This window comes from Epinephelus lanceolatus, chromosome 7 (assembly GCF_041903045.1).
Source record: "Epinephelus lanceolatus isolate andai-2023 chromosome 7, ASM4190304v1, whole genome shotgun sequence".
In the NCBI taxonomy this organism is placed as follows: domain Eukaryota; kingdom Metazoa; phylum Chordata; class Actinopteri; order Perciformes; family Serranidae; genus Epinephelus; species Epinephelus lanceolatus.
Window position 1 is genome coordinate 27175141 of NC_135740.1, and position 27697 is coordinate 27202837.

At 41.6% G+C, this 27697-nt stretch overlaps 1 protein-coding gene across 4 annotated transcripts in view; it reads left to right on the forward strand.

The window, feature by feature from the left end:
- mid2 (midline 2) overlaps positions 1-16120 on the forward strand; it is a 219630-nt gene extending 203510 nt beyond the window's left edge. For all 4 annotated transcript variants that reach the window (XM_033622496.2, XM_033622488.2, XM_078169377.1 and 1 more), the window contains 2 exons: positions 11105-11312; positions 11649-16120. In XM_033622496.2, coding sequence (XP_033478387.1) covers positions 11105-11312; positions 11649-12072 — 632 coding nt within the window. In that variant the 3' untranslated portion in view covers positions 12073-16120. The remainder of the gene's footprint in view (positions 1-11104; positions 11313-11648) is intronic.
- Positions 16121-27697: the final 11577 nt, after the last annotated feature.

The following is a 27697-nucleotide window of genomic DNA, read 5'->3' on the forward strand; positions in this document are numbered from 1 at the left end:
TGTGCACTGATATTTCCACCAAGGTGTTTAAATGTCATTTTACAAGAAACCATGATTAATTTACCTGATTTTGTAAATATGAATGCTGCTTCTGAAAAGGAGCCAACTCTGGTTAAATCCTGCTCGGCTGAGGTACAATTATGTGTTTCCACAATGACCAGCTGCGCTGAGCTCCAAGCCTCTGGGTAGCACCTGTCCCACAGTGTAAAGCCTCCAAACATCAACATCCACTTTTGTCATTTTGTAATACAAAGCTGCAGGATGGTGTGAAGTAGGAGTAGCAACAACATAAATCCAGGCTTAAATATGTCTTTATTTAGCGGCGCTATAGTTTGAAGAGTGAAGACCAGGCTCTATTTTGAGTGAGCATAGTGTTTGTGTCAAAACAAAAGCTAATCTGAATACATACTGGCCTTACAGTGCTGACAGCCAAACACTGGACTGTTGACTTTATAATGTTCGTCATTCTGTTGGTAAACTATTCTTGGCGTCCATATTGTGTGTACGAAGCAGGGAGTCGGCAAAAACCCCAGAGTGTGTGCATACAGTGAGTGTGTGTATGTGTCTGTCCCTGTGTTGAGTAAGCATTTAAAATCCAGGCTGAAAATATCGCATGTCAAGGTGCCCCCAGGGGTGTACGTACCTCTTTACTTCCTGTTAAAGGACCTGCAATATTATTTACCCAGCATGCATCTCTGATGACAGGCCTCAAGCTACCGCAAAGCCCCTAAAGTAAACAGTAGGAGGTGGAGAGGAGACGAGGGAAGAGGAGATGAGAGGAGAGAGGAGTGGTGGGAGTTGAAGGAGAGGATAGAGGTGTCCCCATGGGATACAGGTATATGATGCATACTGTGTGATTACAATGTCTCCGGTTTGATTCCGGCGGGAGATCTTTGTTGCGTGTCACTCACTTTGCTCTCTCGACTTATTTCCTGTCTGTCTGTCTGTCTCTGCTGTGAACTGTCAGACAAAGGCGAAAGATGCTGACAAAATATGTACAAAAAATGCAGGAGAGAAGAAGCAAAGACAAACTGGTTGTGAAGTCTTTGCTTGTTGAGGGTAGGAGGGTCCTGCTTTAAAGTAGATTAACATAAAAATGGATAGATAGAGCAGCACCTTTGTGGTATCACCATCTTAATAATGGAGGAACGTCTCTCCACAACTCTATCAGCAAGCAGTAAGAGCTGCAGTAAAGTGGACGTCATCTCTCCAGCTCTTCTTAACATGCAAGAATTATGACCACTTCAGTCAAGACTTTCTTTCTTAAGTGTTTTTATTCCTCTTTAGGCATAAAAAAAAATTGAACTTAATGTTTTTTATGGCACGTTTTCCAAAGCATTTCTCACTTGTCCACTCAGGTAGACTGCACACATTTGAGTTTTCAACTAAAGAAATATCAATGTGACAGAACAGTGAATAAACTGATGAGGATGACTATTAAATAATCTATATATGCTATGCTGTTAAAGGTTCTGTATACGACATTCAGATCATTGATATAGCAGCAATCCGCTATTTTCTATGTAAAGATATAGTTGATTAATGGTGTTCTGAGCAGAGACTGAAGTCATGCTCCCTCTGGTGTGGTAATGCAAGCTTCTCTGTAGTTTGTTGTAGGCCCTCACAATTAATTGAATATTAATCAAAATCACAATTTTGGCCCCCCACAATTAAATGAATATTATCGACTGTGATATCGATGTCAGGTGCCTTTCAAATTAAGTGCCTCCTAAACCAACAGCCAGTCAGCTGAATGTTGCGACTGCAGACGGGCAAAACAAATACATCCGTTCAACAATCATCATCATCTGTTGTTTTGAAGTATTTCAGATTGAGGAGAGAACAAATCATATGCAAAGAGTGCTTGAGACTTGTGTCCGCGTCGCAAAGCAACACAGCCAACTTGTTAACCACTCAAAAAACACTGCAATCTATTGTCCTCGTCTGTCAACTCACAGTAATATGACAACTGTAAAAAAAATAGCAGCGGTGGGTACAGATCTGTTTAGCTCTCAAAGACAGACTAAAATAACCAATGCAATCGCATTTAATTTTGCTAAGACGTGTACAATAAATACTGTTTTCATTTGGTTGCATTCTGTAATGAGTTAGCATATATTTTCATTACAGTTTTATTCATAGCACTATGGGTAAAGATCAGATCTTATTATTTAGCTGTAATGTCATACAACTTGGAAGTGAAAGCAGTGCTCTGTCGAGTGCAAAAAAAAATAATGTCAATATTGATCAAAATAATTGTGGTTATCATTTTGGCCATCATCATGCAGCCCTAGTTTGTTATGCTTGCTTTGCACCGCACTTATATTTACTGCTGAAATTGCAACAGCGTTGTCATGGAAAACTAGCATCCACCTTTCGGTTCTTCCCTGGTAAATACTGTTAGCTCTGTCAGCACTGTTGCTGTTGTTTTGTGCTTTTTATGGTGGTAGCACTGTTAATTGCAGTTGAAAAATGTTGAACCTTGCTCTTGACTCCTCCTCATTGACGTTACTACATGTTACTTACCTGTAAGGGTCTCCTACTGTAGATGGTAGACAGCATTCCTGAGCTGCTCAGCATATCTGGCATTCTGTCGGCCATCTTGGCTTTAAGAAATTTGTGTTGCACATACAACAGCTGGCCAGTCGATGGCAGAGTATGGGATGACGCAGTCAGATCCACTAGTGGTGCCTGAGGTGCAACAACTGGCATATACAAGAAAACGGCTTTCACATGGCTTTCCACTGCAGTGACCACTGTGCATGGGAGGATAAGGCTGGTGATATTCTATGTCTTTCCTTTTTGTCAGCAAATCCAATGAAAAGACTAAAACAACAAAGACTTCCCAATTTAACTCAGTACTTACTACACCATTTCCATTGTCGCCCACAGCTGAAAATAGTCCCTGACGAATACATTATTAACTTCTGTTTGAATAACATTGCTGAAAACTACAGAACCAGGCTGTTTTAGAAAATGACTGATCAGTTTTAAAAATGTGTATGTGTGACTCATTTTTATAGATTTACTACTACAGGAACCACTGGGTATGGGGCTTAGTGCTACAGACAGGTGGGAAAGAAGAGAAGTATTGAGAGACTGTCAAACAAATTGTTGGCTTTGGTCTTTTTTAGGGATTTGTTAATAACAGGCGTGTAAATATAGACAGTGCAGGCAGGGCAGTTGTACTGGGGCCCTTAGAGAGTGGGCCCTACAACTACATGTTTGGCAGAAAACAGGCCCTTGTGAGTAATATAGATTGACACCTTAGAAATATGCCTGTGTGCAAAGACAAATTCACATTAAACTAAAAATGGTGCTATTTGCTTTATATGCCTTTTAAAGGGCAAACCCATCTCCATCATGGTTCTCTTTTTTTCTTTTTTGTAAAATAAATATATACTGACTCTACATAAACTATAAATATGGAATAAAAACTATTCAATTAAACAAATAATTCCTTATTTTCTTCTGTATTTTTGTCCTGTACATATATGCCATGATGATTGCTGGCTGATATGTATGTTGGTGTTATCCAATGTCAAGTCTGTGTTTGATCCTTTGACGATAAGATTATGCAGTACCTAGTTGAGGTGCATAAAGAGTTACTAGCGTGCCTTAGGGCCCATCATAATAGCATTGACTGGGGCCCATTGTAACTAGCATACGCTACTGGTTGATAATATCCTTTAATCTGTCTGATTAAACTGTTCCACGTGATTTAAAACACTACATGCTTAAGCTTTGGGTGGACTGTCTTTGATGTAAAAATGAAGTCACCTTTGCACAATGAACAGAAGAGAAAAAGACATTAAACAGCAATATATCACTGTGTTGTGTCACGTGGCTGCTGGGGCTCGACAACAAAGAGTTTTGTGATGTGTTCGTTAGCTCAAAGCACCGTGCTTCATTCACTGAGCAGGTGGAAATGCCAGCAGGTGGAGGGGGAGATTGGGAGTGTGTTAAAATGCCAGTTGGCTGGGAGGTTGTTTTTTTTGTATGTTTGGTTGGTTGGGTTTTTTGTATTTTTGGGGGGTGTTTTATTTGTTTTGGATTTTTTTTTTTCTGATTTGTTTATTTTGTTCTTCAAGACAGACTGTTTTGAGCACAGAACTTCACTAGTGAAACCCTGATATCAACCGATAAAGCTTGCGATCACCCTTTGTCTGCAGTACAGTGACAGTATATGCATTCACACAGCAGCAGAGAGCCTGTGTATCATGAAGACAGGAGCTGAGTTTTAATGAATGATTCTGTTTTACACACACAGCCGATAGTACTGACAGTCACACGCTTTTACTCTAACGAACCATCACAGAAACCTTCCTTCCAAAAACGGCTCCTTAATCACAGTCAGATTCTGAGCAGACCCAGAAGCCTTGCTGAATTTTTCTAGCACTGGTCTCTGATGACTCTGCCGAGTTCATTAAAGGGTGAGGTTGGAGAGGATCAGTGACTGCTGTTTATCTTTGCTCTTTACTACACAAAGACAATTTCTGTTTTTTGTGGAGGTTGAGTACAAAGAGCCAAAAAAAACATTAAGCCCTGTAAGAGGTGAGACAACAAAATGTGATGCCAGGAATCTCTGCTGTGCACCTCATATGCCTGCTGTGCTGCAGCCATGTTACATGAATGATGCATTTTTAATCCCGCCTGTGTAAATCTGAGTTTCAGTAGTCAGCACGGCTGGATTACATACCACATTACATGTGGATCAGTCAATTAGAAGCCGAGTGGCACACCCCCATGCATTTTAATGACAAGGAATGATTTGCAAGTTCAACAGAGATGTAGAAACTGGTGAAAAGATATAAGGTTGTGTCAAAGCTCCGGAGAGCTCTCTCCGTCCCTTGTGCTACTGTTTCTACTGCAGTAATTGTTTAGTTATGCAGTAAAATGGATCCTTTTTTTTCCATCTCCCTCATTACAGAGGCAGCTCAATCTATCCCTCAGCAAAAATGTGAGCCGGGGAAAAAAAAGAGAAGCGTGAGTGAAATTGACTGAATTGAAATAAAGTCGATTACCCAGATGCTATCCCACTGCTAGTATTCCAACAAGGACCCGGCAAAATGAAGTTGGAATGAAATTGCTTTTTATAAGTGCTCCCCCAACAGTAGCCCCCTTTCTTTCTCTGCTCTTTTTTTTTCTTTTCTTTTTTTGTGTTTTACAAGTTTCCATTAAAGACTTCCCCGTTCGTAACAATGCACGGCTTCAAGGCAGTCAAACAGAGAGCACTTATCACCTCTGCAGACAGTTGAAAACATCTCTAATTGCTGCTGTATTACAGAGTGGGAGCGGACTAATCACAGACACAGCTAAGAAACCCACTCTGTGGGATACAGTATCTGTGCCATTATCTTGTCCTGTCTTTATTTTCTGTAATATACAACCTGACAGCACAGGAGTGTCTGTGTGTGTGTGTGTGTGTGTGTGAGAGACAAGATGATACTCTTTAGAAACAAACAGCGTCATCTCTGTGTTGTCTTCATGCAGCTGCTGTAAAATGATTCAGAACTTTCTTAGACATATACGTCTACTTTCTTCTTATGAACTGGTTTTCTTGCTGATATATTGCACCACACACTGGTTCTTTGCGCCTTTAGGCCAGCACTGTAGCACTCCAGAAGAAATCAAATTTGGCGTGTTCTCTGAGTGCTGCCAGCAAATACCTCTATACTCGCTGTGACTCCAGGTCTCTTCATTTCATGGCAACTCTGCAACATGAATGATATTCAGTGGTGGAGGAAGTAATCAGTGTAGAGTGTAGTTAAGTCCTGCAACTGGACTTATGTAAAAGTACAGAAGCATCAAAAGTAATGCAGAATGACTTCTTTCATTATTGTGTGTATTATGATTATATTTGTGACACTTTCTGTGACTCCTGTGTTTATAATATATTATAAACATACTTATAATGGACTTTAATCTGCTCAGAGCACTGTATAATTTTAGTTACAAGCACTCATCAAACATTTACAGTAAGATGCGATGCAATGCGATATGATACGATACAATACGATACGATGCAATGCGATAAATTGCATTGTCCCTGTAGTGAAATTTGTCTTGGACTCAGGAGCTGCACTATTATACATTATAAACATACTTAATGGACTTTAATCTGCTCAAAGCACTGTATAATTTTAGTTACACTAAAATTATACAGTGTAACTAAAGCACTGTATAATTTTAGTTACACTAAAGCACCCATCAAATATTTACAGTAAGATGAAGCATAATGCGATATGATACGATGCGATACGATACGACATGATAAATGTCCCCATAGTGAAATTGGTCTTGGACTCAGGAGCTGCACAAGTATTGCTGCCTTACGATATTAGTCCAGGAGAAATGAAGCATACACTGTAAAAACATAAAAACACAAATTTAAAATTTAAAACAGTTCAGTTTAAATTTGGGCATCCTGTATCGTCTGCCGGAGGGTAAAAGCTTGTACTCAGCGTGGAGAATGTGGGAAGAGTCAGACAGTATTCTCTGTGCTTGTCTGAGAACAGACAAAAAATACTTTGAAAGATCTTATTTGTAAAACAGATCATCATCCTCAGAGCATCGCTAACCCTGTTCTTTGCACCTTGTATGATAGCCACGGCCACCAGTGTGTGAATGTGGCGACTCAAAAGGTGCTATACAAGTGCAAGCTCATTTACCAATTTATAGTGTTGTGACGAGCTCATATGCTGATTTTATATCTTGGACATGGCTGACAGCGTATCCAGTCAGGCCTGGAGCCATTTTGACGACATTAGTCTCCCCTGGCGTTCAAGCGCGGAGCAGGACCATGACTTATTTGAAAGGTAACTTGTCTGCAGGTGGTTGAGAGACAACAGAAGGATCAGCACTGAGGATCTCATTCTCATCAGAGGAGGATGCCTCATAATCAGGGTCTTCCTCAACATTCTCCTCTGTCTCAGACACTTTCTCCTGTCTGTCATTTTCACTGTCAAATCGCTGTGACAAAACCTCACTGGCAGAAACCCTTTTCTTAGAGGTCATTTTCAATTGAGGCTGAGGATGAAAAGAAAGAAGTTTAGAGGGCTGCTGTGCAAGCTTTTATACTGTATGTTTGCTCCTTCCCTGAGCTATCAGTGTCCTCACGGGAACCATATGTCCCCGCCCACACGTCGCCGGGAATATCAAAGTGCTTATGGGTATTATTATTAGCTCTGTGTGTTGTCATGGATATGTTGTACACAAACCAACTTGCCAACAGTTTGCAAGGCTGGGGTAGAGAGGGAGAAACACACCTACTTTTAAACATTATGACAGACCTGAATATCACCAGGTTTTATAAGCACAGATATCTTGATGCTGACTTTTTCAAGAAGGTGATCTAAGGATTGAAAGTGGGAGCCTGTGTCTGCGCAGTCATACGAGTCCACCAGCTTTTTAAAAATCCTGTTTTGATGCAAAAAAGCAAAATGACACGTGACCCCAGCCATTCTACTTTTCCATATTTTGACGTTATAAACGACATGATAGGGCACGTTTATCGGAGTATTCCCGGCTGCATGTAAACAGCAATATGTGTGGAAAAATTTTTTGTACAAGCTGTTAGAAGGAATATTGTCTTTTCAGAATAAAGGCTAAAACTGGAACATTTTGTACATATAAACATAATCAATGGAGCATTGAAGGTTGTGTGGAAATTGGGAACAGTCTGCTTTGCCAACCTGCCAACACTGTGGCAATTAAAATCAGGCATTAGAGTTCTGTTATTGGTACAACTGCCATTTTGCCTGTGCAAACCTCCAAATTCAGTTTCATTTGGAGCATCGTACCAGCCCTACATTTACTGTACGTAGAATTCACCATTTAAACCCAAGCTTATTATCCATGACTTTCTCCATTTACAAGAATCCTGCTGGCGTTGGTTCAAAACATTTCCGCTCGGCCACTTACTGTACGTCTGCTTGTGTGTAGGCCGGAGTTGATGCTCTGTGTGTGTGTCTGCTTGTCCTCTACCATCACGTGTGTCTCCCCTTCCCCAACCTCGGGCCCAGCCCGGGCTCTCAGGAGTCATCCCCTGGAAAGGCATGACAGAGCCCCAGTGTTTGGAAATGGCTGCGCTGGCAGCGATAAGCAGTTCAAAGAAGAGAGCGCATTAATGTAATTGGCTGCCAGCAGCACATTGGCCTCGTCGTCTCATATCCACACGCGGTAACACACACTCACCACGCGGATTATTGGAGGGGAGTGTGTGAGAGAGGAGAGAGGATAGAGAGGATGAGAATGAGAGAATGGGGGAAGAGAGATGAAGGGAAGGACAGATAGAGGGAGGGGAGGAGGAGTCGGGGTCCTCATTGTGTCGCTCATTAAGCCGTGGGAGGCTCAGGGAGGCTGAGAGATGAGATGAGAGGTGTCAGAGTTAAATGTCAGGTCTGGAAGGGACGTGGCTGACCTCCATGAAGCCTACACACACACACACATTACCAACACAGAGAGGTAGAGAGGGGACCCTCCGTCGAATCTTCAGCCACATATTATCCCCTCAACTTCTCATCTCCTCCTCGCTTCCTAACTCCTCTCCTTTCTCTGCCACTCACCTACTTTTACCCTCTCAATTTTCCACCCATTACACCCAAATTACTGGTGTCATTGCAAATTGAATTGTTGCAACCGGATAGCAGCATTTCCACTGAATAGCCCGACTGCTACCTACTGCAGTGGAAGTGAAGGCTATTTCCTTCAGCTAATTTCCAAGTCTGTGTGATGGCAGGCACAGAGGAGAATGCCGGGTGGCTTCCTCCACTGTTATGAAATGTTTTCACCAAAGGCTGCGCGAGGCTTTGAAGTTTAGACTCTCGCCCTTGTATTTCAAACATTCTCCTCTTCTGTCTTTCTCTGTGAGTTCTCTGCGAGCGCTTCTCACCCCACTTTCTATTTATTTTCGTCTTTTGCTGCTGCTCTGAGTTAAAATCGTGCTCTAATTTTTATTCTTACTCTCGGCTCTTTCACCTTCTGATCTCGTGTTATCTTTTGCTTTTTGTCCCACTTGACAATATTGAGTGATCACGAATACAAAACATGTTGAGAATGAAAATTAAAATTGGGAATTGTTCAACGTTAGATTTCAGGGTTATCTTTTCTTTTCTTTTCTTTTTTTATTTGATTTTTGATAAATAAAGAAAGAAGCTCTGTAGCCAACAAATATTTCTGTTAACAAGATAACAGAAAAAGCAACTCACAGCTTACAAGGATAAAAGCAAATATTTCATAACATGATCAGAATACCTGAAACTACTTGTGATCGACAGTGATTACCTTAAAGGGGAACTATGTGGGTAGTATGAGGAAATGAGCTGCGGTAAAATTTCCTTCATCTCACCAATGCCAGATCCTTGCAGTCTCTTTGGCGGTTCCATGAACTGCAGATTATACCTCCTCATTTCTAAATGAACGTTACCGGGGACACAAAGATTGTAGAAGTGATAGATCTCTCTGTCTCTCAAGCTTAGACCAGACTGTAAAACTAGGCAGTACTGATCAAATATAAACCAAGATTATAACTGTATTGTCTATTTCTTGCCTAAAACGTTTTCAGAAACATATTTTAGTGCACTGTTTAGCTGCTCTGTAGTGTGAGAAGGGAGGCTGAAAAAACTTAGATCAATCTGTTAATCTAGACAGAGCTGATAAAATATAAACCAAGATACTGTTACTGCGTTGCCTATTTCTCACCTCAGATGTTCTCAGAAACGTATTTTAGTTTAGCATCCAACTGTAATCCGAGATTGTTTGTTACCAGCCAGCTGCCATATATTGGACAAGTCAGAATCCACTTGCATTACGTCACCCACCAGCAGGAGCGTTTATTGGTTCAGTGCAGCACAGTGCATTCTGGTAGTTGTAGGTTTTCTACCTCATGAGCAAAAACAAACGCCACAGCCCTTTCTCTCTATTTTCTTTGGTCATGTAGCACCAATTTCAAAGTATTTGTGTCTTTATACTGCATAGACAGTAGGGTTGGGCGATATGGCCCTAAAATAATGTCACAATATTTCAGGATATGTTTGTGATAACAATATTCTTCATGATATGACAAATTAGTCCAAAAAAAAAATAAACAAAAATTATCTTTAATTTCTTTAGTTTGTAAAACAAAAGTAACTCAGAGTGAGATTCAGATTCTGTATACAATATTAATAGTTCAACAAAATAAAATCTACCACAAATTACACATTTAAACAGCTCCCAAATACAAAAACTGTACCCTGGGATCAACAGGTGATTTCCTTCTCTTTTAGCAAAATCCAAAATGATTGAGTTGTGTTTCTTTTCCACCTAGACTTTTATGCTCTGCCATTTCTCCACTAATCATCACGCTGTAACCTGTTACAGGCTGTTATGATACCACAGCTATCACACATTCACATATATGTAATTTTTTGTCAAGCCGCGAGCATCACGTGGGTTTACATTACCAAAGGTTTATGACAAAATCACTTGACGACACCGACTCTTCTGTGCACATGGCGAGAGAGGAGAGGGAGAGACGCTGTGCTGCTGCCAGAGGAGCCGCTGAATGAGTTCCCTCTGCAGGGAGGGTAACTCTGGGTAACTCGCTAAAAGAGTCTGAGAAGTCCAGGGCTGTTCATACAACATTCAGGACGCCATAGTTTATTCCACACTACTGAAGCTGCTCCTCACCGCGGAGTCACTAATAATTTTGCTTTCAGCCGTGCTTGTTGTTGCCGTGGGTAACAATATGACGTCAATATGTCAGCAAGTCGAAATATCGCAAGTATCAGGATAGGAATTTTTCATATATTAAAAATGATAACAGCATTATCTTGAACAAGATGATATAGCACACCCCTAATAGACAGTGTAGTTCTGTGACCTTCCTTCCAGCAGGGAATATTTCTTTAAGGAAATGGAGGGAATTTTATCAGCCTTGCTTTTATGTAAGTAAGGCGCTTGACACTTTTAGATAGAGGTGCAATATTGCCCAAAAAAAAATGATGATAATGATGTTAGTGGTAATGATAATTATGTGATCATTATCATTATCATTAGCAGCATTAACTGCCAAAACAAAGTAATAGGCCTCTTTAAAGCACAACATTCTGTCTCTTCACAGGTCAACCCTTCAAGTTAGATCCAAAGACGGCCCACAAGAAGCTGCGTCTGTCCAACGACTGCCTGACCATGGAGAAGGACGAGAGCTCGCTGAAGAAGAGCCACACCCCGGAGCGCTTCAGCGGCACGGGCTCCTATGGCGCAGCTGGTAATGTCTTCATTGACAGCGGGTGCCACTACTGGGAGGTGCTGCTGGGAGCGTCCACATGGTAAGAAACACACATGCAGAAGAGTGCATTATATAAGCCTGCAAGGAGGCTCAATAAACCGAAATATCTTTCTTTAGGGAGTTTAAATCTAGGCTGTTATGCAAACCCACACTCATCAGACACACTCTCACCACACACAGTGTATACTCTTATCCTATTTATATTCTTTTCACTAATTGGCTCTGAAGTAGACCTCTTCATGCAGGAAAGACCCAAAGGGCCTGCGCCTATCTTGTGTGTCCTCAGCATGAGGTAGCTTGACTGTGCAAGTAAAGTCATTAAGGAGGACACTTGTTTCAGATCACTAATGCATTCTAAAATGTTCCTCCCCTGCAGGTATGCCATCGGCGTGGCTTACAAATCAGCCCCGAAAAACGAATGGAGCGGCAAGAACTCGTCCTCATGGGTGTTCTCACGCTGCAACAACAACTTTATGGTGCGCCACGATGGCAAGGAGATGCTGGTGGAGGCGAGCCTGCAGCTGAGGCGGCTGGGTGTCCTGCTGGACTACGACAACAATTCACTGTCCTTCTATGACGCCATGAACTCCCAGCACATTCACACCTTTGAAGTCTCCTTCCTCCTGCCCGTCGTACCCACTTTCATGATCTGGAACAAGTCAGTCATGATACTCTCAGGGCTACCCGTCCCCGACTTTGTTGATGGTCTGGCCTCAGATCTTCAAGAGCAGCAACAGCAGCAGATGGGCCTGTGCCGGCAAGAGTCGCCGTATTTGACCGGGATGAAGAGCTGCCACTGAGAAAGGCCCACCAAATTGGCCTGGCAGAGTCCATTCAGGCCCAGTGACTGAAAGGTTGATTGGGAGCTGAAAGGCATTGACAGTGTGACTGAGTTCTGCTCTCTCCTCCGCATTAAGAGTGGAGCAGTTACTTCTTATGGATTTAGAAAGTTTTGGAGATATGCACACCGGTCTGGAGAAATGTCAGTCATGTTAGCGATCCAATGCTTTGCAAATCCATCAGTGAATGGGAACAAGGTCTCTCGACTGCAAACGTCAGTAGACCTAAAATTCATCTGATGCCCTGGAGTCACTGAGGACAGGGCTGGACATCTGGTTTTATGACCATTTAAGGTCTTCCTTTTGATTTATCTTCCTCCTGAATTGACCTTAGGCAGAAGACCAAGGAGGAAATGTTCTCGTCAGCCATTTAGAGTCTGAAGTTACAACATGTGAACAGTGAGATTGCATAACGTCTCACCTGCACTCAATTAAAAAAGCAAAATGCAGAGGCAGCAGAAAGAATCCAGTGAAAAATCCTCTGACTGCAGACATTTTAACTTTATTTCAGATGTCAATATTTCAGTCTCATTCAGATGATATGTAAAGTGAACCAAATATGACAAAAACTGAATCAAATTTCAAACTAATTAGCAGCCAAATAACAGGTTTGACTTCATGGGAAATACACTTATATTATCTGTTTTTTGGAGGCAGATGAGAAGATGGGTATCACTCTCTTGTTTGTGTGTCAGCAGCCGGATTAGCTTAGCATAAAGACTGGACATACTCCAGTTCCAGCACATAACTTACTGTACAAACCGCAGTGTCGATTTTCATATTTCTGTTTTGTTTAATATGTGCATTCGTACGCTTTTGATGTGCTGCAAGGTGGATTTTTTGGCCCAGGCTAGCTGTGTCACCTTGTTTTCAGTCTGTGTTCTAAGCTTGACTAAACTAAGCCAACCGCCTGCTGGCTCTAGCTTCATAATCAGCATACAGGCATGAGAGTGGTATCATTCCTCTAATCTAACTTTCAGCAAGGAAGCCAAAAAGCATAAGCAGGGGTGTAGTGCTGCCGGAGTACACAGGAACAACACTTTTTTCCTCAAAGTGAGGAAATAAAATATTTACAGTTTTCAAATCTGGTTTAAATTCAGAAACATTTTTTAAGAACTTACAGATCAAACCATCACTAAAACATATGCAAGAGAGCCAATAAAAACTAAACAGAATGGTCAGCGTTGTCATATAGTCATTTGAAGCCCAGTTCAGACCAAAGATTCACAATGAGACGAGTTGAAACATGCAACTACTTGCAATGCGCTGTTCTGCAACGTTCTACAAAACTGACAGTTCACACCAATGCAACTAGATGAGATGGTGTATCATCTCTATGCAACAACTTTCTGTATGTCTGTTCTGTTTTCCACCTTTTCAGGCTTATTATGTGGCTGAATATAATCAGTAGCTTCTTAAAATATGAATGAGGATAGTGATAGTGACATACTGGCTACAGTTGCATTTGTACTAGCGATAAAACGGTGAAAAACATGAACAAAATGAGCATCAGATGGACTGTATTCATGTTAAATATGCCACAATAATATAATTACTGTGTGCCAGTGTGCGACACTGGCACACCATGAGGACAGAAACAGAGGGCTCGGTGGGGACAGAGCGGCCATCGCAGCAGGCGAACTTACCACCTGAAGTCTTGTTGACTTGACCAGCGGACTTCACTACAAGCTGATTGGCTGTTGATGACAGGCTTTACATTCTAAAAGCAGCCACCAGCAATTTGACCAGCTGAGTTGCAGGTGACACCATCAGCCGGTTCGAGTCGTGCTCAGATGGCCAGTCTCTGCAACGTTCTAAAACAGTTTCGTCTTGTCGCAAATCGTTGGTCTGAACTGGGCTGAAGGTGTGTTGATAGATTCTCGATGTCAGCGTCATAGGTGCACTCCGTTACTTAAACAAATAGCACTACACCCCTGAGTGTATGTCCCAAAACACGTACTCCTTTAAACGTGAATGTGTCTTTTTCGATTCGACTTTGTTGTGTGAGCTAGATGCTACCATCTTGCTAACACACCTAGCTGTGGACATTCTGTGTTGCTTCACATCACTGTTCATGTGTTGTAGCTTATAGCTGTAAGTGGTCTTTGCTTCAGTCCTCTCCTTGATCTTCCTCCTAGACTTGACGCAGCAGTCCTGTTTGTATCGGCGGGTCGCATCTTCCAGGTTTCAGGAAGCGTTAACGTTGCTCCCAGATACTAACAAGATCACAGGGAGTAGATTTGCATCATGTGACTACTCGACTTGTATAATAAGAGGTTTATTGAATATTAGAGGAAAAAAAGTGTTATTTATGACAAAAAAGATGGTTTACTTTTATTATTAATCTCAACATATTCATGATGCACTTTTTGATTAACACTATTTCCCCTCTATGAGTATTAAAGTAGATGGAGCTGAGTGGCAGGGATGTGACGGGGAGGGGAAGTGACGACTGGCACTACTGCTGGTTGTGTTCATTCCTCTGAAAAACCTACGTCACCTTATTTTCCTACTCATATTTAGAAAGGATTTATGGTTACTGGATATTAACCATAATAAAGTGTATCGCAATAAAAGCTGGTGTAATGAAAGAGAAGCCCCTGCTGTAAAGTTAAAAGTTTTTTCACTGTGATTTGAGCACAACCAGTGACTTTCCCTCCCCGTGGCTCTTTTCGATAGCATATAGTAACTTAATCTTGTTTAGAAAAGGGATATGATTATGATGTTTATGCGTTTTTTTTTTTTATCATGATGGGATGATGGTAAAATAATAGCTGTTTTAAAAAAACACTCTGTTGTCAACTATTCAGGGAAGGAGGGGGTTAACACTTTAACTTGCTGTCTGTCGCAATGTCATGGCATGATTGTGTTTTTCCTCTGTGATTTGTTAACACACACACATTCACATATACACACACACACAAACCAACATGTCATGTTTCATTTGAGTTGGCCTCGATAAATGCATGAAACATTGTAGGATCCCACACTGGTTCACTGGGTAATTTAAGTCACTCTTTCAAGTACACTAGATCTTGTTTTGCATCAGATCCTGGCTTCACCTGCACATTTGCTTCCAACACCCATCACTTTTCAAATCGCAGCTAAAGATGGATCCATTCTTTTGCTTTTTATTTGGATTTGAAGGCCTCGTGTGGGCGACAGTTTCTCACTTGGTTGATATTCAGGTAGCGGCTCTGATTCAGACAATCAAATATGTATCATAGTTTATGCAGATTGAAGAGATTGTGTAGCAGGAAGCAGCCGAGAGGGATTGTGATAAAGCGACACTTGGGGTTGTGTTTTTAAAAAAAGCAGATGTTTGACACATAGTCTTGTTAGATTTGACACCTTGTAGCCATTTTCACTCTTAACACCTCACCAGATATGTACTTAATGTTGAATGTCATTAATGTTTGTATTGGCAGGCTATGAGTTGCTCAACTTGAAAAACAAGCGTAACCGTGGTTATTTATTGATGAATTAAAGCAAAGATTGAGCGACGTAAAACTTTTATAGAGGTTATCTGACATGTCATGGCCTCTCAGTGCACCTTTCAGCCTTCAGTGTTCATTTAGGGGCGACTGTGTGATGATGTGTCAGTCACGATAGTTTGATGGAGGTATTGATTGCATGAGCGCTACAGGCAGCAGGGATAATCCAGCGGTCGAAGGCAACACAGGAGGAACTCCAGTCTGAGGAGAGGGTTATCTTTTTTTCTGTCAGGGAGATTAGTGAATGTTACCTGACTTCCAGATATCCACCCATCTTGTTGAATAATGTCGGTCACAGGCTCGAAACAGCCATGTGTTGATTTGTGATCCAGACTGACAAGCTCAGCTCATCTGTGCAAGCGTGCTTGGCTGGGTCACTGCATGATTATGTGACCTTGCTGCAGGTTCATAAATCTTTCCTTATCTTCATGATGGGGTTTCTTATCTTGAGTCGAGCATATTCTCTTTTTTTTTTTTACTTTTTTTTTTTGCAAAAAAAAAAAAAAAAGAAACCATGACAAGAACACTTGGAAATGAAATGTTCATTGCCATGCATATCAGATAGTTTGCAGTGCTCTTTCTTTCTTTGTGTCACAAGTCAATACAGTAAAATATATACAGTGAATGATTTTCAATAGCTACCCACTCCTTGTAGTGCTGTGTAATACCCTAGAGACGATGCAATAGATTCTCCTTTTTGCTTTTCTGTTTGTGTAACTTGGGAAATTATTTTTTACAACTCATGAGAAACACGCTCCTCTCCTTTTGGCATCTGGACCTTGATTAACAGCACAAAAAGAGCAGCGTTGCATTCATGCAAGGCTTTCTGTTTCCATAGATATGAGAGATAATTTTAGCCAGAGAGGAATGTAAATCATAGGGGGAAATATATATTATATAAAGTTGTATAATATACAAAATATATATGAACCAATGTTATTTATGTGAATTTAAGTCCATTAAAAGTCTGATCCCAAATGTGTTGGAGTTAAGTTTTTTTTTATCTCAGCTATGTTGCCTTACTTGTTTTTTGTTTGTTTGTTAACATATTAAAAATACATCTATCCCAACAGAGGTGATTTTATATACTTTATACTTTATATACACTTAATGGTCACAGTATAACACCAAGTCAGTTAAACTTCAAGGTTCTGTCCAAATCTGTCCATTTAGGAAGCACAAGTGACTGTGAATCAGTTTCACCTGCTTTGGTGCAAATCAAAGTGACAACAGGTGCAATAGTGAGGCAGAATCAAGACAACACCCAAAAAGGGAATGGTTTGCATGTGGTGGCCACAGACAGCTGCTCTCTCCTTCTCCTTCCTGACTGATTCTTCTCTAGTTTTGTGTTCTGCTAGTGTCCCTGTCACTACAGGTAACATGAGGTGGTACTTCGTTGCACAGGTAGTCCATCTCCTTCAGGATGGCACATCCATATGTGTGGTCTCAAGAAGGTTTGCTGTTTCTCCCAGCACAGTCTCAAGAGCATGGAGGAAATACCAGGAGACTGACTGTTACACGAGGAGAGCTGGACAGGGCCGTAGAAGGGCATCAACCCAGCAGCAGCACACTGTCAGAAACAGACTCCATGAGGGCCTGACATGCTCTAGTGGGACCTGTGCTCACAGCCCAGCACTGTGCAGCTCGATTGGCATTCACCAGAGAACACCAGAACTGGCAGGACCACCGCTGGTGCCCCGTTCTCTTCACAGATGAGAGCAGGTTCACACTGAGCACATGTGACAGGTGTAAAAGAGTCTGGAGTGATAGTCTAGGGAGGCATACAGACCTCCATGTCAGAGCCAACAGTACCCTGACTGCTGTTAGGTACAGGGATGAAATCCTCAGAGCGATTGTCAGACGGTTGGTGCTGGTGCAGTGGGCCCTGGGTTCCTCCTGGTGCAGGACAATGCCCAGTTTCATGAGCACCTATACGACGTTATGTATTGGTACATCCGACGCTGCCAAGTACTGCCACAGACTGTCCAGGAGCTCACTGATGCCCTGATCCAGGTCTGGGAGGAGATCCTCCAGGACACCATCTGCGGACTCATCAGGAGCATGCCCAGATGTTGTGGGGAGTGCATACAGGTATGCAGGGGCCATACACACTACTGAGTCACAGTGTGAGTTGCTGTGAGAAAATTCACATAACTGGGATCAGATTGTGATTTCGATTTTTTACTCTGATTTTCAGTGTGATTTTGAGTCCAGCCCAGTGGGTTGATGATTTTGGTTTCCACTGACTGTTGTTACTTCATTTCGTTCAGACTTTAGACTCGACTTGACAAAAACCAAGAAGACTTGCAACTCGACATGGGCCCTAACACCAATGACACGGATGAGCCTTTTGACTTGAAAAGACTTGATACCTTCCCCCAAGCCCAAAGATTAAAAGGTAGATTATTTAAAAAGTGTGCCACAAATCAATTAATAATCCCTCATTTCCTGAATCAGCTAACGTTAAGGCTATCCATTACCAGTAGTCGACTCTTAATTCCCCAGATCCACTTTGTTTGATCCAATCTGACAGAAGCCAGTCAGATGGCAGGAGAGAGCTATGAAGAGCTAACGTTATGTTACTGAGCATCAGTTGGTGTGTAGTTAGGACACCAATTTAAAATATTCCCCAAAGCTTCCCAACGGTCTGATCCTTGGGACGGTTAAAGGCAAAGTAAGGCTGCCAGGCTGGCAGGTCATCCAGAGCTCAGGGTGGGGTTAGTAGGACTATACCCTCTTAGCCCTCATCTGTCATCACTGGCACGGGTGCCTCATTACTACAACAGTAGTGCATGGGCCCAACAGTGCCTGCGAGCATGGCACACACACACACACACACTGACCCTGAAACGATTAACAATATGCTCACTCATTTTGTAGCTTATTTTCCTTTTCACAATGTCATGAGGGAACCCAGAGTGTCTCAGTCACTAAAACCAAAATACTAACCACCATATAAAATGATAAAAAAGTGTGTTAATAAAGACACACACAAGTATCATGGGTATTATTTGGCCACATGATCCTGAGTCTGCCCTGCTATATCCCAGAGCACGGCACAGGAACCATATCAGCTCCAAGGTTACTGTTGTGCACCTGACCCGACACTGCTACCCTGCTGAAAAGATGAATCATCTCCCTCAGGGATCAATATGGCATCGCACACATACATCACACCCATGACCTTGGATAGTTTGGACCGAATCCGTGCAAATGTCTAACCTAAAGCAAGAAAATGTGCCGGGAAAAAAATTGTTTGTCCAAAAACAGACCAGGACTCGGAAATAGAGTTTCAAGTTTTTAATGGAGTTGAATAATCTACACAGGAGCATTATAGCCAAACTACACACTTTGACTTCCCCTGAAGAGTCTGGAAACTTTGATGTTGCCTTCAGCAGTAACTACTGAGGAGGAGGGTGTCTTCAAACTAGATACATATCAAAACTTCCAAACAGATGGCACATCAGCATGCACAGACTTGTTTAAGGTTACCAAATGAAGAACAGAAACAGCTGCAGCTACTGTTGTTACCATGGACGGACTCTGAGACAACATGCCCCTGGGCACAGACGAAAAGGCCCCACCACCTCATCTACACAGACCCTGTAGTGGTTATACCTCTTTTGTTGTTTTGTTGTTATTTTGCATCTTTTTAGTCACTATCTTTTTGTGGTTTTGTGTCTCTTTGTGATTGTTTCGTCATTTAGGGCCATTAGTCGACTAGTCGGCTGCATGTTTACAATATTAATTTAATAATTAAATGTTATATTTTGGGCGGGGCAACACAATGGTTTGAGTTGAAGGTGTGAGAAAGAATAGTATCAGTAACATTGTTAACACTGTGCTACATTACAGAGAAATACAAAACCGTACTAATGAACCTTCATTAATCTAGGCCTATATTTTATCTACAAGTGCACGTCACACACCGAGCGAGCCGCCTGTTAATGACGCTGTCGGCAAAGCAGTAATGATTGTGCTAAGTGGCTAATGGGCATGTAGCTACTGACATGTTTCAGATGATACGTCATGTTTGTAGTCGACCAATGAAGATGAGTTTACATATCACCTTGGGTTCGTCCTTCACCTTCTCAAAATGATCCCACACTTTGGATTTCCTGCCCGACATGTTATTAACTAGCCTGTGGAATAACCGCAGGTACCAGCCCTGGAAGTTAATGTGACTCCTGTCTGACTGCTGAGCGTGGACACTTCCTGTGTCTGTCCTTTCAAATTAAACTCCCACATGGTCCTAATAACCTTTCTGGTCAACTAACGCTTGGAAAAAAAACACGTTTGTGTTTGTCCATGGAAGAGATGGTTATGCTTTTTTGTTGTGGGTGTCTACACCAAATTATTTTGTTTCATGGAGCAAACAATGTAATTTTGATTTAACTGAGGTTAACATAGACACAGTTCAGTGGGTACACTTCCAATTCAGTAATACCAACAAATTAAAAGATCTTTTCAGGCCATGCATAAATTATGTTGGAAATCAACAACTGCTTTTAAATGCAACAGAACTACTTATACTAATTAAAATAACAATGACACCTTTGAGAAATTATTATAGCAAATGACAGACCTGTAAAATTAAAATAAAAAAAGCCATTGTAAGTCATTTAATTGGCTGAAACTGCCCACCTTTTTCAGACAAAAAAAGCAAAACCAAAACATTTAGCTCATGTTGAATGAATTAATATAACTCTGACCTGAGTTCTCTCACATGTTAATATTGGTTTGAGGTACAATAGCAGCCTATGCTCTTGTTTCTGACTCTTTTTAGACCTCCATGAGCTCATGAACACAGTCTGATTACACAGCATTCAGCAGATTGATGCTCATCACATGGTGCCGACTGTAAATTTGCTCAGCAACCAAAAAAACACGAACCTACCACTCAATGGCTGATGGAAATTCAATTACAACCCATTACCTGCCTGCCTCTAGATCAACACTCGACGACTCTGTCTGTTAGGTTAGAGCAGCAGTCGTCTGAACACCGGTTGTTTCTTGTTTTAGGTACATGTGAAGCCATATTTGTGCTTTTTCTTCAGCGTAGGTTGGAAGTGATGGATTACAAGCCTGAGTGCCTTGACTACACTCAGTACAGTCCACAGGTTTAAGTAGCGGTGGGGCTATGATTGGAGGCCTGTGCACCTCTCCATGTGTGACAGATTAGCTGGCGTTGAGACGTGATGCTCACTCTGTCTCTGCTCCTTCACACTGCTAGCCAACTAGCAAGCGAGCAAGCCGTTGGAGCAACCCATAATTACATTTCTAATTGCAGAATAATTAGGACTCCCTGTGTAGCTCGTTAAGTCATTTGCCACCGAAGCCTCTAATGTGGCATACAACAACTCTCTAATTACACTGAATGAAAAGTCTACATGGTGGGGAGCATCACTACCTGTGGCTTTAGTTTGGCCCGATAAAGCATATTTCATCCGTTCATATCTTGACTAATAAGGCCTATTATTATCATTATTAGCTACTTACTAAATGGGTCATCACTCCCCAGCAGCAAAGTTTAAATTTTCTAATGCGTCTAATTGCAAACTACTGTGTAAGCGTGTTACAGATGTGGCCAAACTGTTTTCCCTCACCTTTGAAATAAGGCAAGGTCAGATAATTTCTCTCTCCAGAGAGCAGTAAGAGACTAATGTACGCTTTCATCACCAGCAGGCAATATATTATTGTAATGTACTCCCCCCGGTTCCACAGTAGCTATAGCTCCACAACTCAGAATGCTGTTTTAGCAGAACATTTAAAAAAAAATAAAAATCTCTTTACTGTGTGAACATGTTCAGAAAATGCTTCATAGACACATCCCACACAGAGCACTCTAGGCTCTGATGAGTCTTCATCACCCAGAGACACCCCAGGTCCTGTGTGAAAAGCCCTCCAGAGGAACTGTGAGTGTTTCAATTAATAAATAAAAACTTACTGTGTGCTCATCTTTGCTCTTATTGTCTTTGGTTTTATTGTTTGACTCATGAGTTCCTGCTCCGATTTGAGAGGAAGAGAGGAGTCACATCAGCAGCTGCAGCAGAGGAGATTCAGCTGATGCTCTGTAAATGATACATGTTCAGTGTTTAAATTCACTGGTCGAGTGTCAGATGGTGGTGGTGGGGGTGATGGGAGAGGGGTGGCACTATGACCTCACTCTGCTCTGCCTCACTCTGCCTCTACCCCAACCCTTAACAGTAGGTCCACTCTATTTCAGTGCACTGGTGCACCACTTAACACGTAACATTGAGGGGGCCGGGAAACTGTTTGAATGGAGTGAAATCTGTCAGCCAGCGGCAGCGACTGGGTAATTGTCAGCTGACAAAACAAACACCAGTGTGGGCCTACAAGGCAAAAGCCATGGTAGCTTTACTGGTTGATAAATAATTGCCTGCATGGACAGTAATGATGGCAATGTGATTGTAGCGTGAATGACTGTCTCATCAATCTCCCTTAACTTGTTAGTGTTTGTACAGGCCATGTGGCCGCAGTGACGTAAGCACTGCTCTCACTGCTACTGGGCTGCCTTTTAACATAATATAGAAACTATTTCTCTTTTCTTTATGTGAAATATTTCAAAGATTTTGGACCGATCTGGAATGTCACTTCTTTGAATCCTCTAATTCAGTTTATCAAGTCACTCAGTTTATTGAAAGAACAAGACAAGTGGCAAGCTTTTGTAAAATTATGCACATTTTCTCCCAAAATCCTTTGACTGAATAGATTTTTTTTCTGCGTGTATGACTGTACCCCTATTTATCCATCTATTGTTTTTCCTGGGATTTTTTTCCATAATTGTCTTGAAATACTGTCATTTATACTCTGCACATATACATATGTCAAACCTATATGTATTTTTACATGTGCTGTGAAATGTTTTAACATTTCATCAACTAAAATGTGCGTCATACATCTACGACTTGGTGCCTTTCCCTCTAAATTTTGCTGAACTTGAGTAGTGGTAGCTAGTCTTGAGTCTTTCTAGCGGGGCTAGCTATGGATTTCAAATCCAAATATGATAAATTCTTGGAGGAATATAGAAAATTTAATAATGTGTGGACAGATTCATTTGCTTTCATCACCAACGCCGCAATAGTGGACCCAAAAACTGAAAATTCAGCCATGGCTCAATTATGTGTTTTTGGACGTTTGAATCTGGGGCGCCGTAAGCCTCCATTAGGTGGAATTGTGTTGCTACCCTCTCTCCCCTTGGATCTCCGCAAGTGATGTGAGGACTCAAAAACTTCACCTGAGCCTTCCTCGGCATATGGGTGAGTAGATACTGGCTGAATTTTCATTTTAGGGTGCACTATCCCTTTAAGCACCACCCGGCCGGCATGCTCAGTGACCCAAATCAAACACATCCACAACGGTATGTGACCAGGTGCATGCTGGGTGTGGCTAACATGCTAAATAGGCTACTAAACTGCTCGTGGTTCATCAAGCACAGTGACGTCTGTGTCCACTGAGGCAGACAGCTGCTGCTGGAGCCTCATTCAGCTCCACATGTCTGAAAACTGTGAGGAGCGCAGAGGGACAAACAGGCTGAGTGGACTGGTTATATTAACATTAAAGTTATGCTTTATGACAATGGAGGAGCAGAGAAGTTGGATCTGCAGCAGACTGAGGAGGACCTCACGGTGCACGGGGCCCACAGGTGAACACCAACACACACCCTGTGTTTTAATATGTATGTTTGTGGCTGCAGCTGCTGTCATATTGTTAATACATGTCCCCACTGTCTGCTCTGCTGATGCTGTATTCTGCTGTTGATTCTATAAGAAGCTTGAGGTTGTTTAATTGATGTGGCTTTATATTATTTGTTGTACCTGCTGTCGGTCACAGTCAGACAGTGTGTCTCAGGTTTGTCCTCTTTCCCATTTACTTGTAATAATGCTGCTACACTGAGGGAGGTGGTTGTATATTTATATAATTATGACTGATAATCAGCTGTAAACACACACACACAGGCTGCAAAGTGCCATCTCTGTAGAAATAAACCTGCATTTATTATTGGTTTGGGCATCAGGGCTCTGTAGTGTGATGTTCCAGTGGTGTATACTTTGACTTTTAATGCTGTATACTTTGAAGCCTAGAGGTGTTTATTTTATCTACCAATATTTATTTTATTATTATATTGTTATTATATATTTTACTGGATCTTAACCCTCTTATTTTATTATCAACTTTTTTATTGTTGTAACAAACAATAACAAACAATAATCACAATAATACACAATTCCCTCCACCCCTGGCCACAACCAGTCCACATTGATTCCCTTTGTTGATCAACTGAAAAAATAAATTAAGAGGAAAAAAGAAATAATAATAATAATAATAATAATAATAATAATAATAATATTAAATGAATGATAATTATATAATACACATTAATATTATAAATTATAATAATACATAAATTACATCAAATAAAAAGAAAAAAGAGAGGAGAATATCGATGTATATATAAATTTAAAAAACATAATTACAATTTTAAAAAAATACACATTTAAATAATTTATATATACTTATTTAGATTATTTTTATTTAATTATAATTTATTTTTTGTTTAATTATATATGTATATACATTTGTATTATTTAATCATGCATTTTTGCTACTGACATTTCCATATGTTATATATTATATAGGGATTGTAGCCATTGATTCTGTGAGAGAGAATGAGGAGGCTGCCAGCGAACTGCTAACATTTTTTATTTTTATTTTTTTGCTGCTGTCAAGCCAACAAAAAGTTCAAGCTTCTGATGAGAGAAAAGCTCTACAGAGGAGGTATCATTCAGTGGGAGCAGCTTTGGCCAACATGGCACTTGAACATCTAGTGGATCAGTTAAGGTTTCAGATTCTATTTTCCAAAAACATACCACCCCAGGGCAACTCCAATACATGTGAAGAAAAGGCCCTCTGTCACCATTAGGGCAGAGCTCACAGACAGGAGAGGATATAATCGCCCTCAGACGAAGCTACCTTGGAGTACGATACATCCTATGCAGGAATTTAAAGTGTATGAGCTTGTGGTTAGGATTTTTGAAGTAGAATCTGAATTGTTCGAGACTGTTAACAAGCAAATGTCAAAAACAGAACAGCTAAGATCACTGCTCCAGATTTGGTGAAAAAAAGTTTGCAGACAGAGTTTAAGTGTAAATAACTCTTAGGTACTTAACCTCTAGTTCGACCTCCGACATCTAGCAAAGGATGGAGTGGATGAGTTATTGAGGCTACCACCCAATGGACCCCATAAGTTTGAACTGCTAACCTGAAGGTAAAAGAAGAAATGAGCTTCTAGTGACATTGTACATAGTACACAAATCATTAAAAGACTTTTTTCCTTTGTCATCCCATCCGTCTGCCAAGGTCTCATTGCCTCCTGTAGACCTGGATGTTCACCCTCCATCAAGCTCAGCCACTCTCAGGTCTGCCCAGGCCTTTTTACTGACTGATTTTGACTTCAGTTCACTGTGAAGCACGCTGAAACATGAAATTACTGTTGTTATTGTTGTTGGCGCAGGTTCTCAGGCATAGCTGGAATGAAATGATGTACTTTTGATGGCTCATTCAAAGCAGTAAATCATCTGACGCCGACTGCAGACTGACACCCTCCCAAACTGAGGCAGTATGTCTGCAGCATTATGTTTAATAGCATCTCATCTAACCTCATCAATAACCAAATAAATTGTGCAAATAAAGTATGGCAGGTTAATACAAAGCCACCATGTCATTAGCATTATTTCCTCTTGTCAGTATGGGGAAGAAGTTGGATTAATTGCCAGTCTGGGGTCAGTCTTTGTTGCACTTTTGCAACAAGCCAACATTAAAACGTGTCATTAGCATTCCCATCACAGTAATACTACCCTATTCAAAAATCCAGCCAGATTTGTCATCAGCTGTGGGCGGCCATCTGTGTGCGTCAGCGAGGTGTCGATGCAGCGAAGGTCTGTCAGAGCTACAAATGCACAGCTGGATATAACGAACTGCAAATCTGCATCAGGCCCCTGGCCCCGTTTCACCAACACTCACCTGCTCCAGCTGCACCTACCTGCCCGGAGTGGAGTGATATCCAAAAAAAACCCCTCATTTTATTACCATCTGCTTTGGAGGAAGTTATTTAAATCTGGCTGAATTAGAGGTTGATCTGCTTTCAAATGGGAGAGTTTGACAGGGTGCGTAGGAGTGTGCACAGCCCTGCATGTGTGTTCAGTGTGTATTCATTCTCGCTTGCATGTGGGTGGCTGCACGTGCCTTGTAATAAGGTTGTTTTCTTCCCTTGGCTACACTTTCGCCTATTTAACCTTTTGCTTAAGGAAATTCTTTAGAGACCGAGGCTCCTTTTTCCTTTTCCACTGAGTACATGCAGCATGAAAACAAATAGAGCAGCATAAAAACAAAAAGGGCAGCATCACACAAATCTATGCAATAAATCAAAGATAAGAAATACAGAGAACACAGATCAAAGAGAAGCGATAGAAATGAGTTGCCTTTGGATCTGTTGAGGCAGACAGAGGCAGCCTTTACCTTTCCTAAGTGAGGATGAATTAGACCACCATGGAGGAGAGAGCAAAGGCTTGGCTCCCTGCCTGCGGGTTGATGGAAGAGAGCTATGAACTCTGGGAAATGAGGATCTAAACAGGCTGTAGATCATTGGGCCCACTGGCTCCATCTCTATCAGACACTGTCTCTCTCTGGCTGACTCAAATGCCCAGACACACACACTAACACTCACACCGCACACAGTCAATATCTAGATTAATCTCTGAGGGTGGAATCAATCAAGCGGCCCGCTGGCGTCTCGGAGAGCCCTGCAGGCTTGATGGTGCTGCTGAAAGAGAGCGATATGTCCAGGTGCTTTAGAGAGATCTCAGCAGAAAATCTCTACCTTTCCATCTTTCCCTATGGATATGACAGGGTGTTAGTTTCATAGAGATACTGTTGCCATCACTGACACATTGATGAACAGTTTTGGGAGAAAAGCCCAGAAATGATGTGGGCAGGATGGGTGTTAGTGGGGTCGTTCTCTATCCTCTTTATCGTTAGCTAAACCCCCTACCCTGAACAGCAGTTATCCAATCATAGCTCCACACTCTATAGTTTAGAGGGGAGTGTCTTCTCTTAGTCTGTCCAAAACCAGCACAAGAGGAAAAGGTGTGAGCAGTGGTTAGCATTGTCACCTCCTAATGAGATGGTTCCTGTTTCACACCTTGGGGTGGGGGAGCCCTACTATGCAGAGTTTGTATGTTCTCCCCACGTCAGTGTGGGTTTTCTGCAGGTACTCCGGCTTCCTCCCACAGTCCAAAGACATGCAGGTTAATTGGTGACTCTAAATCAGCTGCAGCTGTGAATGTGAGTGTGAATGGTTGTCTGTCTCTATGTGTCAACCCTGTGATAGTCTGGTGACCTGTCCAGGGTGTACCCCACATCTCGCCCAACGTCAGGTGGGACCTGTCCAGCACAGCAGGAAAATCGGTTACACAAATGAATGAATGTACAAAATGTTATTCTAGCAGCCTATGGTTAAGTGCCATTTTAAGTGTTTTAAGCTTATTCAGATGATCATCAGGATAATATAGTCAGAGTTGTTTTGGCCAAGACAGTCATTAAAATTTTAACATCAACCCATGTCTGTTCGGCACGTTCGGCTAACTACCCGAACTCTTATCTTACTCATGTAACAGAGTAGACCTTTTACTTCTAAAGTCAACGGTCAGCATATGATTAACCAAGTAGTCTGTGGGGTAGCAGGTTACGTCCAATGTGTATTTTTTCCCCATTGTGTGGAATATATATACGAGTTTATGTCGACATTTGCATCTCTGTCCTTTGAGGATTTGGGGAAGTTCACGCTCTGCTAACCCCAAGCAACATGACTTGAGAAAGCGTCATGTTTATTTAACGTATCAGTCCTCATCCTCAAAGAAATCTAAAAATCGGGCGTGCTAAGCTAAGCAGTCAAACTGGGATATGGTAGAACAAATATGAGATCTACATTTTCCCTTCTACTTATCATTCATTCATTCATTCATTTTCCGTAACTGCTTATCCTCTTAGGGGTTGCAGGGGGCTGGAGCCTA